This window comes from Felis catus, chromosome D4 (genome assembly GCF_018350175.1).
Source record: "Felis catus isolate Fca126 chromosome D4, F.catus_Fca126_mat1.0, whole genome shotgun sequence".
In the NCBI taxonomy this organism is placed as follows: Eukaryota; Metazoa; Chordata; class Mammalia; order Carnivora; family Felidae; genus Felis; species Felis catus.
The window spans coordinates 74,024,649-74,040,154 of record NC_058380.1 but is presented as its reverse complement, the minus strand read 5'-3'; the positions used below and the strand labels follow the sequence as shown (position 1 = coordinate 74,040,154).

General features: G+C 57.8%; 1 protein-coding gene and 1 long non-coding RNA gene across 11 annotated transcripts; one reads left to right on the top strand and one right to left on the bottom strand.

Moving 5' to 3' along the window:
- Nucleotides 1–1,059: 1,059 nt before the first annotated feature.
- LOC111557529 lies at nucleotides 1,060–7,173 on the bottom strand. Of its 2 annotated transcripts, XR_002737624.2 has the most exons (4): nucleotides 7,103–7,169; nucleotides 6,784–6,988; nucleotides 4,436–4,561; nucleotides 1,060–1,893 (listed from the first exon to the last, which is right to left on the bottom strand). It is a non-coding gene; the product is annotated as an uncharacterized LOC111557529 (long non-coding RNA). The 2 variants fall into 2 exon arrangements; XR_006588680.1 differs by lacking the exon at nucleotides 6,784–6,988 and having other exon boundaries at nucleotides 7,103–7,173.
- Nucleotides 6,142–14,074, top strand: KIF12 (kinesin family member 12). Of its 9 annotated transcripts, none has more exons than XM_045042961.1 (20): nucleotides 6,568–6,726; nucleotides 6,797–6,862; nucleotides 6,964–7,042; nucleotides 7,239–7,366; nucleotides 7,455–7,530; nucleotides 7,899–8,033; nucleotides 8,201–8,336; nucleotides 8,714–8,767; nucleotides 9,174–9,265; nucleotides 9,445–9,592; nucleotides 10,313–10,431; nucleotides 10,519–10,623; nucleotides 11,210–11,312; nucleotides 11,393–11,483; nucleotides 11,693–11,779; nucleotides 12,159–12,249; nucleotides 12,321–12,425; nucleotides 13,022–13,122; nucleotides 13,218–13,336; nucleotides 13,666–14,074. In XM_045042961.1, exons 1-20 carry the CDS (start codon nucleotides 6,701–6,703, stop codon nucleotides 13,791–13,793), a joined length of 1,989 nt encoding a protein of 662 aa, XP_044898896.1. In that variant the 5' UTR covers nucleotides 6,568–6,700; the 3' UTR covers nucleotides 13,794–14,074. The 9 variants fall into 9 exon arrangements, with proteins under 9 accessions (XP_044898894.1, XP_044898893.1, XP_044898896.1 ...); XM_045042960.1 differs by having other exon boundaries at nucleotides 13,654–14,074; XM_045042959.1 differs by lacking the exons at nucleotides 6,568–6,726; nucleotides 13,666–14,074 and adding an exon at nucleotides 6,142–6,503 and having other exon boundaries at nucleotides 13,218–13,622.
- The last annotated feature ends 1,432 nt before the right edge of the window (nucleotides 14,075–15,506 follow it).

Sequence of the window (15,506 nt, the reverse complement as noted above, 5' to 3'; positions counted from 1 at the left end):
CCCTGCCTGCAAGGCAGTTCGGCTCTGTTTGGTTTATGATTTCTCAGTGGATTCCAACGTAGAAATGAAAAGAGGGAATCTGAGGACTGCAGCGACAGGGCTCATCAGGCAGTTTGGTCCCAAGAGAAAGGCGAGTGTACTAGAAAAAGCTAACACGAGGTCTCAAAATGCCCATCACAACCCGAGAAATCACTCTATCAGTATATAGGCCGACAGACACACGCATTAGATGGGATGGCTTTGGTCATCGGGAAAAACTGAAAGCAAACTTGTCAACCCTGCTGTGCGTTAGAATAATCGGGGGTGCACTACGACTGCTGATACTCAGGCCCCACCTGCAAACAAATTAATCCTGGGGGGTGGAGATTCTGAGGCCAGGGGCGGAGCTCCCCGGCCCTAAAGTAGCACTCGACCTTCCCCAGGGACCAGGGCAGAGCAACGTGAGAGCCAACGTGGGAGCGTGTTTCAGCAGAGGGGACTGAACGAAGGCGAGTTGTGTACTTAAAAGGTCAACTTCAGTTATCCAAGTTCAGCTTTGCAAAACAGCTCGAAGGAAGGAAGCTGCAGAGAGCAGAGGGCGGAACGCAAGCTCTGGAGACGGACGGATCCCCGCTACCCCGCTTAGCGGGCACGTGACCGCGGCAAGTTACTGAACATGCCTGAGCCTCAGTTTCCTCATCTGTAGCGCCAGTCCTAGAGGGTCGCTTTGAATCTGAATTATAAACTGAAGTAGAAAAAGTGTCCAGTGTTCAATAAACACTAACTCCCAACCCTCTGACCCAGAAGGTTCCAGACGCATGAGGCATCATTGTGCAACAGATGACACTTAGCGCCCCTTAACACTCTGGCATGTCGACATTACTGTTTTTAGATGAAAACATCCAGCTCATAGGTAAGTCATTCCTGGATGAACAGTGGGGTAGACTGACTCAGGGAGGCTGTTCGTTGTGTTTCAGGGAGAAGAGCTGGGGTCCTGGAGACGACAGGGCGTTTCAACCACCCTGGGTCCTGGGATTTCACAACTACCAATAGAGGCTCATCTTCACCAAAAGACAGAGCTTGGTTTCCGGGGGCTTTATTTCCTCTTGCTGGACCCTCATGTGAAGTTTCGGAGGAGAGGAGACAGGTATTTAAGGGGAGAGAGTGGTGGCCCGCGGGTGCCGGGGGGGGTTACTGTGAGTCTCTGTACCTCGATCTAAAAATCACCGTTCCTCACAGTGCCTATACTGGCCCCCTCTTCCGTCTTCCCATCTGTACCTGGGGTAGGGGGCCAGACAGAAGTCAATTCAATAACCTCTGAAGGTCCCCGCTTTGGAGACTTTTGTGGAATGAGTCCTATGGCCCACATTCACATCTTAATTAAAGATTACATCAAGCACTGTTTGGAAAATTTCACAACAGGCCTTGGACCCATCTGGCTTTTCCTCCACTGGGGGGGGGGGGGTTGGTTACAGGAGGAACAACGAAAGATGAGTGTGTCATGTGATTAAAGAACTTTCTTCCTCACCATCTTCTCACCTCTGGTCCACCTCCATCCAATGCTGATGCAGGGTGAGCCTCAGACCAGCTGGGCCACTTCTACCAGGGCCTCAGTCTCTGCACCTGACAAATGGGGATGAGCCCTCCTCCGTGAAATGCGTCAGAAAGAGCAGAGGGCGTTGACACTTGGGCTTCCCAGGGCCCAGGGGAGCCTGTCCCCCACCCTCCGGGAATTCTAAATTTGTAGCAGATGGTCGGGTCCGAGAGGCCAGCTTGGCAGGGGCTGAGAGAATGTCACTCGGCTTCTGGGCACATTTGAGAGCAGCTTTGTGGCAGGAGCTGATGATCTCCATGATAAATGAGTCCCTAAATGAATCCTTACATCGTGAAGTGGAGTGTTTGTGGTTAGCCTTGCTAGAAGGACGGGAGACACAGAGGTTAGGGAGAGATGCAGGGATGCGCCCAGCAGCCTGCGCGCCGGCCTCCCCTCCTCCTTCCCTCCCTTCCACCAACATTTGCTGAGCTCCCCTTGTGGGCAGGGCCCCTGTGCCTGCTCAGAGACCACAGGGGTGAAGCCAATACAGTCCCTGCCCCCCAGCAGAGAGTAGGGACAATCCAATGTGATTAGTACCGTAACAGCGGGAAGCCAGACCCAGGAGGCCGTGCGGGACAGGGTGGCTCCAACCTGACCTGGAGGGTAGGGGCCGGGGGAAGGCTTTCTCTGGTAAGACTTGCAGGACAAGCCCACCAGGTAGAAGTGAGCACTCCCGGCAGAGGGAACAGCAGGCGCAAAGGTTTAGAGGAATCAAAGGGAAGTCTAGGGAAGCTTTGGGCTGGAGTGTAGGAGGCAGGGGTGGGGGTGGGGGGGTGGAAGAAGAGAACAGCCAGAGGGGTCAATAGGAGATAGGGCCCGAATGGCCTTAAGTCCCAGCCTAGGGAGCTCAGACGTTATTCTGAGGCTCCAGGGAGAGTCAGGGTATTCCCAAAGGGGATGTCTAGGGCTGAAGTGGGGAGAGTGGATCCAAGGGGCTGGTAGGAGGAGTAGGGGTGTGTGGAGGAGGGTCCCTGATTGCTCAACACTGCTTTTATTTACTGCCCCAAGGAGCGCTTCTTGAGGGCCTGCTCACCCCCCTCCATAGCAGCAGGCCGGCTAGCCCCTCAGTGGTGCGCACGCTCCCCCCCCCCCCCCCCCCCCGCTCCGAGAAACGTAGGGAGAGAGCAGGGCCACGCTTGACAGAACTCCTTTGTGATGAGGCCCCCCCCCCCCCCCCCCCCCCCCCCCCCCCCGGTTGGCACAGTGCTCTGCTGCCCTCTAGCGAGGCCTGGAGCCGCACCCCTGCAGGGTCCTGCCAGCTTCTAAGATACTCTGTGTTCCAACCCCACTACCTCCTACCCCGCCACCCCCACCAGCCACCCGCCAGACCTTCCTTCCCTCTGTCCCTCCCTCAACTGCAAGAGTCCCACTGCTCCTGGGGAAAAGTTACAGTTCAGGACAGGCCCAGGACAGGGTGAGGAGGGGAGGGGGACAGAGACAGACTCAGCCCCAGCCGTGGGAACAGGCAGTGCCGTGGTCCGTGAGGGGTACCACTGGGTGGGGGCCAAAGCGTTGTGTCTTTAACTTTCTCAAATGAATAGACCGAGGTGGTATTTCCTCCTGTCACTAGCACGATGGTCACAGCCATGACGACGGTGGTGATGGTGGCGGTGTGGGCGGGGACGGCTATTTCTGCAGCTTTGGGTGATGGTGGTAGAATTTGGGTGGGTGACAGCGACGGTAACGAGGACACCGAGGGAGGCAGGAGCAGTGGTAGTGGTAATGGAGGTGGCTAATACGGCTGGATGTCCTTGGCCCTGGCCTTGGTGGAGTGTGCACTCAGCTCCATTAGGCACACACCCAGGAGGGGGGGATTCCGGACCACCAGATAAATACAAGTTTAGCTTACTAGATAAGGCCAGTCTTCAGAAAACTGTTTGTCTTTACACTCTTACCTGTAATGGGTGGGAGTTCCAGATGTCCCAGCTCCCCACAAAAACTTAGCAGTGTCTGTTCACTAATGTATCTCAAGGACTGAGAAGCCTAGCGCATAGAGGAGGCTTTATAAAAATCTGCTAAGGGCTCCTGGGTAGCTCAGTTGGTTAAGTCTCTGACTCGTAATTGCAGCTCAGGTCGTGATCTCAGAGTCATGAGATTGAGCCCCATGTTTATATATATGTGTATATATATATATATATATATATATGCACATATATATACATGTATGTATATGTATACATATACATATATACACATACATATACACATATACATATACATATATACACATATACGTATATGTATATGTGTGTGCATATATATATATATATATATATACACATATATATAAACCTGCCGAACGAACTCACAATTTAAGGCTAGCCACTGTGCTTACTCACTGTTAGAGAACAGAACTAGAACGTGACTCTTGCTTATGGACACTGAGTGATGTACACATTCTGACCCAGGTTGGGAACCCCTGTGCAAAAGTCACGCCAAACAGCCGATCACACCCCTTCCTGCGCATATCCCTTGTCTTGGCATTTCTCTCAAAATCCCTGCAGTGTGGCTCATCTCGGTCAAGCTTGAAAAGGGACAGCAATTTGATTAAGCCCAAAGCACATGAAAATGTGGAATGACTGGTGGTCCTTAACCCTTTTAGGGACATCTTTTTAAAGTTTATTTATTTTGAGAGAGAGAGAGAGAGAGAGTGAGCATGTGCGCAAGTGGGGAAGGGGGCAGAGGGAGTGAAGGAGTGAGGGAGAATCCCAAGCAGGCTCTGCACCATGAGGGCAGAGCCCAACACGGGGCTTGAACTCATGAACCACGAGATCATGACCCGAGCTGAAGTTGGGACGCGTAACCAACTGAGCCACCCAGGCGTCCCTTGGGGACACTTAAAGGAACAACTTGTTCACTTACCGCATTTACAGCAGGACCAGCGCCAGCCGGTGCATAGTTCAGGGTCGTACTCGGTCCCACCATTCACAGCTGCTTTCCCCTTAACACTGCTTCCCCTGCCCCCTCTCTCTTCTTCCATTTTCCCATCTGTAAAACAGGAGTAGTCATTCTTTTCCTATCCACCTCAAGGATTTTCTAAAAATGTAACAGATTAAGGAACTTCACAGTTGATAGAAATCTTGGAGATCATCTGGGGACTTTTATTTTTGCTCTTAGATAATTCTTTACAGTTTATGAATCACTTTCATTGACACTGTCTCATTGAAACCTCAGAACAACTGGGGCGTCTGGGTGGCTCAGTCGGTTGAGTGTCTGACTTCGGCTCAGGTCATGATCTCACAGTTCGTGAGTTCGAGCCCCGCGTCAGGCTCTGTGCTGACAGCTCACAGCCTGGAGCCTGCTTCAGATTCTGTGTGTGTGTCTCTGCTCCTCCCCTGCTCACACACTGTCTCTCTCTTTCTCTCTCTCTCTCTCTCAAAAATAAATAAAGATTAAAAAAAAAAAAGAAACCTCAGAACAACTATGGGAAATCACCAATCTCTTTCGATAGGGAGGAAACAGGTTAAGAAAGCGGGAATTACCTTTTTTTTCTTTTTTTTAGTGTTTATTTATTTATTTTTGAGAGCGATCCAGAGCGAGTGAGCACAAGCTGGGAAGAGGCAGAGAGACAGGGAGAGAGAGAATCCCAAGCAGGCTCTGTGCTGTCAGCACAGAGCTTGATCTGAGGCTTGAACTCGCCAACTATGCGATCATGACCTGAGCTGCAATCAAGAGTTGGCCGCTTAACTGACTAAACCACCCAGGTGCCCCGAAAGGGGGAATTACTTGCCAAAATAGAGCTGGGGGCAGTCGGTGGCTCTTTGCTCTACCTAAGTCTCCCTATAGATCCAGCTAGAAGGCCCTGTAATCAAAAGGTTGACTAGTTCTTGATTGTACTCCCCCAGTGCATGGGGAGCTAGCTCACTGCCACCTGAAGTAAACCGTTCCTTAGTTGGGTGGCATTGATAGCTGGCTATCACTTGTGGAACAGAACATGTTATGTTGAAAGGAGGGGGTGACTCTTAAGGCTTTCACCCTAACGTGTGCCAGACAGAAGAGAAGTTTACGGAAATAGTCAGAGAACATACAGAAACAGCCAGAATGGCAATAATAACAATGCCCACCTGATGGTGTCACTTCCCTGGTTATAACCCTTCAGTGGCTTCCTGGTTCCCTGCAGAGGGAGTCCGGGCTCCTTGATGTAGCCTCCCTGAGCTTGGCCCAGCCTCAGATCACCTCTACATGCCTCACACATCTTCCCACCCCACCCCAGCCTTCCTGCAATGTGCTTCCTCTGCCAAGAACACCCTCACCTACCACCTTTACCTCCCTGCTCCTACCGGCCTCTCAACTCCCCAACCCCAACCCCCAGAATCCCTGCACACTAGATTGTTCTCACTTGCCTCCCTAACAAGACTACAGGATTCCTTTGCGTGGGTGCCCAGCATGGAGACTGTCACTGAACTGGCGATTGCCCCACTCCGGCACCTACGCAGACCCCTCTGCTGCTCCAGACAGCCAGATCAGCAGAGGGTTAAACAACTGCTCTGGCCTTAAATCGGCCTTGGCACTGGAGAAGCAGGTGGCCCAATGGTTAACCAGATTCTTTCTGGGCCTGTTCTCAGTTCTGCTCAGGAACTCAATCCAGCCAGGTCTTCCCAGAGCTGAAACCTGGGCCCCTCTCACCCCTTCAGGAGCCCCCCCCCCACCAGGGCCCTCCGATGCCAAGTAGCTGGAACTGCCAGGGAGGGGAAGCGGGGGAGGCAGAGGACAAAGCTGGAGGAGGCGTAGGTGGACAGTAGGAAGGACCTGGCCCATGCTCTGCCAGGCTTGCCGCTCCCGTCCCTGTCTCCCTAGCCCCATCTGTGTACCCAGGAGGCTGGCCTGGGTGGTCGCTCCTGATAGGAATGGACAAGAGCAAGGGACCCTCAGACTCCAGAACCCCCTAGCTAGGGGTCCCCTTGCTGGAGAGGGACTTTTTCCACCACAGGTAGGGGTGGGTAAATCTTTAACTAGTTAGCCCTGGGCAGGCCCAAGCCTTTCCGGATGGCTGGATGCCTGAGAAGGGGAAAGGGGGTGGGGGGTGTAAGGCGTGTATAGCCAGTCCCAGCGTGGTGGAAAAGGGAGGGTAGCGGGAGAGAAAGGAACGAGACTCGGGCGGAGCTAACTCCGGGTGCGAAGCTGGCCATGGAGGAACGCGGGTCTCCCGACGGGTAAGGAGAGATTCTGGGAGGTAAGAGGAGCCGCTGGGCTCAGGGATGGTAACTCACGTTGCGGCCACAGGGACCCCGCGCGGAGCCTGGAGCAGGGGCCAGAGGGGCCAGGAACGCCCATCCAGGTGGTACTCAGGTAGGTATAGGTTGGTTGGGCGGGAGCGAGGAGCGAGGGCGATCAAGGACGGGGCCGATGGCGTCATCGGGATGGACCTCTGCCTTCCCACCGGACCCCAGAGTGCGTCCCATGAGCGCGGCGGAGCTGCGTCGAGGGGAACAGAGCGCGCTGCACTGCTCGGGGACCCGGACTCTGCAAGTGAGGAATCCCTCCCACCCACTGACCCCCCCCCCCCCCCCCCGCCCGTCAGAAACCTACCTGGAGACCCCTCGGTCCCTTCCGGGGCAGCTCGGTCCCAGTCGGTCCCAGGCCCCGGCCTCTGCCCCTCCACCCCGCCCGCCCCCGAGCCCCACCCTCCCTGGCTCCGCCCCAGAGTGCCCCGCCCCCTCCCCAGGTGAGCCCCCCCGGCGGCGGCCCCGACGTGGCGTTCCGCTTCGGCGCCGTGCTGGACGGGGCGCGCACGCAGGAGGACGTGTTCCGGGCGTGCGGCGTGCGGCGTCTGGGCGAGCTGGCGCTGCGCGGGTGAGTGAGGCCCCGGCAGGCCCCCCGCCCCCCACCCCCACCCCTGCGGGCGGCCGCCGGGGTCCAGCCGCGCCTCTGCCGCCCGCAGCTTCTCCTGCACTGTCTTCACCTTCGGCCAGACCGGCTCCGGGAAGACCTACACCCTGACCGGGCCTCCTCCGCAGGTGGGCCGAGCGCAGATGGAGTCCCCGAGGGTCGGGGATGGGGTCTCGCAGGCGGCGCGGACTCCCAGGGGGAAAGGCCTTCGTGCGGCCCAGCCCCCTTTATTTGCAGACAAGGAAACCAAGGACCGGAGAGGTAGAAGGCGCTTGCCCGATGCGGAGCTACTTTTGTCCTCCTTACTTAGTAGTTCTCGGTTTTCTTCATCTGTAGACGGAGGCGAATCGTTCTGATTCGATATTCTACGGGAACTTGGTTCCTGGCGCAGAGTAGGGCCGTCCTCCACAAAGGGTAGTTATGACTGGTTTTGTGTGGGTGTGCCGGGGTGATCGTGACCCACGACCCGTGACCCACAAGCTGTTTCTGCTCCCAGGGCGAGGGGGTGCCCGTACCCCCCAACCTAGCCGGCATCATGCAGAGGACCTTTGCTTGGCTGTTAGACCGGGTGCGGCACCTGGGAGCCCCTGTCACCCTCCGCGCCTCCTATTTGGAGATCTACAATGAGCAGGTGGGGGACTGAGATTGAATAGACAGCCCTCCAGGTAAAAGAAGTATTTCTCTCCAAGGAGCTGGGGTCAAGGGACAGAAGAGGCTGGGGGGCTGTGTCGGTAAGGTCTGGGGGTTGATGGAGCACGGGCGCAGGGCCCCTTCCCTCACCGGCCACCCTCCTCTCAGGTTCGAGACCTACTGAGCCTGGGAGCTCCCCGGCCTCTCCCTGTTCGCTGGAACAAGACCCAGGGCTTCTATGTGGAGCAGCTGCGAGTGGTGGAGTTCCGGAGTCTGGGGGCCCTGATGGAACTGATGCAAATGGGTGTGTGCTGCTTCGGGGGCGCTTTGGGGTGTGGGGGCGCCCGTTCCTCAGCTGTTCACTGATGGTGCACTCGGAGCCCCTGGCCGGAGCTGTGGGCTGAGATGACCCTAGTGGGGGAAAAGGGTCAGCAGACCACAATTCAGACACAGCCCAGGGAGGTACCCCGGCCCCACCCCAGGCCTGGAGGTTCTGCTGTCCGACTGCTGTTCGAACTCTTAGAATCCTGATGATGGGGTCATGATTGGGTAGAGCGGAGTCCGGGTCATGGTCTCCTCTCCAGCCCAGAGTCTCTGCCTCTGTCAAGCCCCATTTTTGCCCCTTGAAGAGGTCTCCCCGCCTCAAGGCTCTCCCCTTCCAATCTCTTCCCCTCCACACAGCAAACCACATCCCCCTGCCCCTTCGGACCTCCAGACCCTTCCAGCTTGTTGAAGGTAAAGGTCATACCTCTTAGGCTAGCCTGTGGTGCCCTTCTGTTCCAGCCTCGTTCATTTATTCATCAAATATTTATTGAGCACCTACCCTGTGGCAGGCTGCGGGGACACCGGGACTCTGGGTTCTGGCCCCAGAGTTGTACCATGCCTGGTAGCTGATCTTTCTGCCTGAGTCTCTCTCCCTCCCTCCACACAGCAACAGAAGAGATGTTTATAAAACGTGAACCTGATGGACGTTCTTCCCCTCAGTTCTCTCCGTCTTTCTTTCACCTGTCCGTGCTGGAGGCAGGCCTCTGTGCCTTTGCATGGGCTGGCCCCTCTCCCAGGATGCCCTCGCTGCTTTTTCTTTATTGGTGACCACCTGCTCCTCCTACCAGGTGCAGCTCCTGCTGTTTTCCCCCTCTAGGTCTTAGCCGTCGACGGAGCTCAGCGCACAGCCTGAACCAGGCCTCCAGCCGAAGCCATGCCCTGCTCACGCTCTACATCAGCTGCCAAACCGTGAGTGTCCCCACTGGGGGAAGGAGCTGGCCCAGGACCACCCGGCAAGGGTCTGCCGCCGGGTGTATAAACCAACCGGGGCGTGTGCAGGAGATAATAGCGGAAACCCTTGGCTTTGTGACTCCGATGGGGACAGCTCCTCCCAAGTCCCCATCGACCCTGATCCTCCTACCCCACAGATGCCTCCAGTGGACCCTGGGGAGCCCCCCGTTGGTGGGAAGCTGTGCTTTGTAGACCTGGCCGGCAGTGAGAAGGTGGCGGCCACGGGATCCCGTGGGGAGCTGATGCTTGAGGCAAACAGCATCAATCGCAGCCTGCTGGCCCTGGGTGAGGCCTGGGGCCAGCTGGACTGACTTCCTGAGTCCCTCCTCTGAGCCGGACCCAGAACCGTCCACAGTGGGGGAAGCCAGGGGAGGCGTAGGACGGGAGAGTCAGGAGCTGTGACCCAGGAGCCACACGCCTCCTCCTGGCCTCAGCTTGCTATTGACTGGAGCCTTCCCTCTTAGCACTTTATTCATGAGTCTGTAAACCCTGAGGGTCTGTAAAGGCACATTTTAACTGGGGGGGTAGAAACACTCAGGTGCAGAGTATGAGCCCTCAGACAGTCAGCCTGTCCCATGTGCAGTTGGGAAGACTGAGGCCCAGTGAGGGGAAGGGAACTGACCTTCCCACCCCCACCCCAGGTCACGGGGCCTTGGGAGCCTTCAGGGCCGGGACGCCAGCCTTCCTCTGTGGCATGTGTGGGGAGATTTTCAGGAACTCTTCTTCATTCAGCCCACTTGTCAGATATTTCCTGAGCCCCTGCCGAGTGCCAGGCCTGCTGGTCAGGTTCTTTGGTGGCACTGGGGATCAGGGGCGGACAGGGTCATCTGTGCCCTCAGGAGCCCCAGTCTGGTAGCAGAGGCCGGTCTGAGTGAGTGACGAGATCTTGGGAAGGAGAGATTTTCAAGTCACACAGGCCTGGGCGGAGATGCCAGCTCTGCGTGAAGCAGCTGGGTGGCCTTGGGCCACGGGTGTAACCTTGCTAGCCTTGTTGTCCCCGCCCAGGTCACTGCATCTCCCTGTTACTGGACCCACAGCGGAAGCAGAGCCACATCCCCTTCCGGGACAGCAAGCTCACCAAGCTGCTGGCGGACTCGCTGGGGGGACACGGGGTCACCCTCATGGTATCCGAGAAGGGCTGGCAGGGAGGGATGGCTCCTGAGGGACAGGGTCCCAGAGAGGAAGGAACGCTCAGCGGCAGCCCTCCCCAGGTGGCCTGCGTGTCCCCTTCAGTCCAGTGCCTTCCCGAGACTCTGAGCACCCTGCGATATGCAAGCCGAGCTCAGCGGGTCACCACTCGGCCACAGGCCCCCAAGGTGAATGGAGGGAGACCGGGCAGAGGTGAGGGTCGGGGAGATGGTTGGGGATCAGGCAGTAACAGGAGCCTGAGTCGGTGTCGTGGGAAGTCTGGGATGAGTCACAGTTGGGATTAGAGTCAGAGTCCTGATGATGGGGTCGTGATTAGGTGGGGTGGGGTCAGGGGTCATGGTCAGGATTAGGGCATGTCTAGGGGCGTGGTCTGATTTGGAATATGATTCAGGGTATAGCCAGGATCCCAGTTGGTACCGTGATTAAGTCTGAGTTGACTTGGGGTCTGACGTAGTGTCTTGTTTGGGGTCAGAATCTGGGCCAAGGCCTGGACAGAACTGAGTTTAAGGTTGGATTTGGAGCAGGCTGCCGCTCAGAGCAGGCCCTCCAGGCACACGGCTAAGGCTTCCTGGTACTTTGACACCATTAGGGCAGGGTGCCTCCTCCAGGTGGATGTCGCCTTGTGCCAGGATGCAAGGCTGGCACGTGAAGCATGGGCTAGATCTCAGGCTCTGCTCACCGCCCCCGGAAGCGCTTGTACAGTGCACAACTTGTACAGCCGTAAACAGCAGCTCTGGGCCTCTTTCTGGGCAGTCACCTATGGCAAAGCAACCCCAGCGTTTGGAGATGGAGATACGGCAGCTCCGGGAGGAGAACCGCTGCCTGCGGTCCCAACTGGGCCAAGTACACCCCAAGGGTATGAGCTCCCCAGGGGCAGGGGTGGGGTGTGGCTGGGGCTCCCATGGATCCAGCCACCGCGCCCTTCCCCCCCGACAGCCTCAGGGCTCAGTGGGGCCCGGGTGGCCTGGGCCCAGCGGAACCTCTATGGGATGCTGCAGGAGTTCATGCTGGAGAATGAGAGGCTCCGGTAGGCTCCCCCTCAGCCAGGGGGACTCTGTGCCCCGCCCCTCACTTCTATGCTGCTTCCGCCAAGCTGCCCCCCTCCCCGGGTCCTTGGCCGCCCTCTGTCCCCGCTTGTCTCCTGGGGCTTGTACTCCACTGCAAAGAGAAGGGCTGACCCGTCCCCCTACTGGTATCTCTGCCTCCTGTCACCTTCCTGGGGCCTGCTCTCCCCAGGAAAGAAAAGAGCCAGCTGCAGAGTAGCCGGGACCAGGCCCGGGATGAGCAGCGGGTCCTGGCCCAGCAGGTGCACGAGTTGGAGCGGTGAGCGCGGCTGCCAGCCTGGAGGCAGGCCCCGGGACGCAGGGCAGGTGGGAGGAGGTGGCTCCGTGAAGCGGTCAAGAGTCTGCCCTCTGGGTCCCGACCACCTGGGTTCAGAGTCCGGCTCTGCCGCTTACCAGCTGTGAGACCTTGGGTGACGTGTTTTACTTCTCCCTGCCCGGCCTTCTTCCTCTTCTACGAAATGGGGCTGACATGGGTCCTACTTGGTAGGGTTGTGTTGAAGTTTGGATTGAACGAGTTCGTACGTAAAGCACTGAGAACGTTGCCTGGCACGGCTGAGTGTTGGCTAAAAGGGGGACTCGGGGACCAGCCTCGTGGTTGGTTTTCAGACCGCAGGCATAGACCCCACCGTCCCTTCCAGGCGCCTCCTCTGTGCCTGCTCCCTTCACCTGCCAAACCCCGGCCCAGCCCCACCGTGTCCCTGTGTGATGGCACCAGCTCGCCCCTGCCACGTGAGTCTCTGGCCGGCCCGGTGGGGCGAGGCGCAAGAATGTCACAAAGCCTCTGACGTGCCCTGTTGCAGGCCCTGCCGCCCCTCTGCTCCTGCCCCTGCTGTCACCTGTGCCCCTTGTGCCGAGCACCGTTGGCCCACCGGGCCTGCCCACACAGGGGGCTCCAGCTGCCGCAGGTAGGAAAGGCCAAGGCGGGGGAGGGAAGGCTGGGAGAGCTGGAGACTGTGATCCGGGGGGTCCGTGGCCTGGGAGGCTCCAGAGCTCCAGGGTCCCCGGCCGGATCGTTTGGGTGAGGGGCTGGCTTTGGGCTCCCACCCAGGGTTCAGAAAGTCTGTTTGCTTTGCCCGCCCTCCCCCCCGCCCCCATCCTGCCTTCTTACGGGAACTCACCGTCCCGCTCGCTTATTCATTCACTGGCACGTTACTCATTTCCCTGTTCGCTTACTCACGCGTCCACTCATTCAGTACCTGTCCCCTGAGCTCCTAGCTTCATGCCAGCCTCTGTTCTGGGCACCAAAGATTCAGACATGACATGGGATTCGAATAGACATGGCTCCTGCCCCCAGGGAGTTCCTCATCCCCAGAGAAGACATTACAAGGCCTGCCCACTGCCCGCAGAGAAAGTGACCAAGACCCTGCACTTTGACGCCCACCTGACATTCTTGGTGTCCCGCGGGGCATGTGTGGCAGGGATGGTGGCGCCATGATGGCACCAGGAAGGTGGAGCACATAGAGGCAGGGTCGCCCAGTGCGGGCTCTGGTCTTTCCTGCAGGTGTTTGGCCCTAAGACCCCGGGTGGCCTGGCTCTGTCTGCCCAGCCCCCACCCTGGGCACCCCCATGCAATCCTGACTCTGCCGAGTTCCCGAGAGAGAGGTGGGCCCAGCCCTTGGGCACTGGGATGGGGGAGGAGGAGGCTCGCCTGGGGAGTCGAAGGCTCACCTCCCACCGCCCAACCCACCCCGGGCTAGGAGTCATAGCGACTGGACTAGGACCCGAGTCCTGGCGGAGATGTTGATGCGAGAGGAGGTGGTGCCCTCTGCGCCGCCCCTGCCCATGGGGCCTCCAGACGCGTCACCGGTGCTGAGAGGTGAAGGAGAGAGAGAGGGCGGGGCCCCTAGGGTTTTTGGTGGTCTCGGGCCAGAACTCACCCTGTCCAGACCTCAGTCTCCCCCCTTCTGGAACAGGGTGTGTGCTGCGAGGCGATCCCTAAGATCCTTACAGTTTCCAAACTGGAGTTCTCTTCCCAGGGCCACCTGGTTGTCCACACGCGTGCAGGAGCCCGTGGTGTTGGTCGAGGGGGAGGGGGACCGCCTGAGGCTTCCTCAAAGGGTGTTAGGGCACTGAGGGGTCTGGGTGGGGCGGGCCCGGGGGAGCACAGGCCTCGGGTCTCACTGTGCTCCTTAGGCGGGGCTGCAGTTCCAAACCTGGCCCGGAGACTGGAGGCCCTCAGAGACCAGATTGGCAGCTCCCTGCGACGCGGCCGGAGCCAGCCACCCCCCAGCGAGGGTACACGGAGCCCCAGCCGAGTCCTCCCTCCCTGCTGAGGGCAGAACACACCCCAGAGACCCCCGTGTGACCCTGGTCTGGGCTCTGCGCTCCTGGGTTTCAACCTCCCCATCTGTGAAATGGGAACAACGGCTGCCGCTTCCCTCTGCGACTGAGCTGGGCAGGGGAGAATTCCTCAGGGCTGCGGGTGGGGGCTGTGGGGCAGTTTGGGGGAGCAAGGGGAGGGTGCCACCCCAGACTGTGAGAAATGTGACTGGATCTTGGAGAAACCAGGCTGCAGGTGGTGAAATAGACGAATAAAGAGAGGTGTCCGCTCCAAGACTGGTCGGTCATGTCTCCGGGTGGCCAGGCACTTCCGTGTGGGGGGGTCACAGAGAGGAGGGGTTCTCAAGGGAATCTGAGGAGGAGGCAAGGACTCGTGGCAGAGGGGCGTGCCCCCTCTGATCAGGAATATTCCAGGTTCCCATCCCCTTCATATACAAGTTTTAATTGAGCTGCTACTACATGCTGCTGGGCAGATGTGGGGAGATCGGATGGAGAGTGTCTCCACGAAGGAGGCCTGAGGGACACTGGTTCAGGCTCACTCGGCTGTGTATGTGCCGGTGCTGGAGGGATCCTGAGGTCTGAGTTCTGATGCCACAGACTTGCTGAGACCTTGGGCAGACCCTGAACCCTCCTTGGATCGCTTTCTGGTGTTCAGCCAGTTAGATGGGGTGTGAAGCTCCTTGTCTGTTGAGTTCAAGTGCAGGTTAGGAGGTGAAGGGTATCAGGATTCCTGGCATAAGTACTCAGTAGGATGCAAAGGGGCTCCAGTTAGGGGGAAATCCATTTTATAGTTAGGGAAACTGAGACCCACAGGGCTCATTCCTTCCTTTGTTTGTTCGTTCATTCATTCATTCAGCACTACTGGCCTCAAGGCAATTCAAGGTGGTGAACAGGACTGACAAGGGATAAGCCGGCTTTGCCCAGGAAGCTCACAGGGGCCAGATGAAAGGCAGGACGTGTGACTGGGCATCAGGGGTGTTCCACAGTGGAGACTTAGTGGAAGGCCAGCATTCACGGAGGCAGAGTCCAGGACGGGGGGTAATAACCAGATGCCACAGACCCCCCGGGCTCCGCAGGGGGGGGCCGTGGTTAGGTTCACGCATAGCACCACACACGTTCAAATCTCGCCTCCTCACTTAACCACGAGTAATCCTGGGCAAATGACTTCACTGCCCTGAGCCCGAGTTGTCTTATCAGCAGAATGAACACGATAACAGGACCTCCTCACTGGACGGTCCTGGGGATTAAGTCCCCTGAGAGATGGCAAGAGTTAACAGCACAAGGCTTTGCCTGTTGCAGAGCACTTAGCCGAAAGCAACTTTCAGTCACTATGGTCATTTGATGAGATGGACACCCTGGGTTTGGAAAAAACTCCGTTCAACAAATACCTACCAAGAACCCACTTTGGGCCAGCCTTGAACAAAGCATGAGAATCCTTACCTTCATAGAACACAGGAAACAAGAAAATGGGCAAAAATGCGTGGGAACTCGGTGATCAGTACCATGGAGCACAATATAGCCGGGAGGGCCCTCTACCAGACTGGGTGCCGTTCTAAAAAGGGGGATCAGGAAGGGGCTCGTGCAGGGAACATTCATGCAGAGACCTGAAGGGGGGCGGGAAGGTGAACCTGGTTAATGCCGTGAAGTCACTTTTCTCTACTCTAGGTAATTTTGGTGCCACCTCGGCCCCGGGTGGCTCGGCCGGT

Coding starts and splice junctions, on each gene's coding strand:
- KIF12 (XM_023242625.2), top strand. CDS start 6,701: ATGGAGGAACGCGGGTCTCCCGACGG. Junction 7,043..7,238: donor CGGGGACCCGGACTCTGCAA/GTGAGGAATCCC, acceptor CCCCCTCCCCAG/GTGAGCCCCCCCGGCGGCGG. Junction 12,250..12,320: donor CACCAGCTCGCCCCTGCCAC/GTGAGTCTCTGG, acceptor GCCCTGTTGCAG/GCCCTGCCGCCCCTCTGCTC.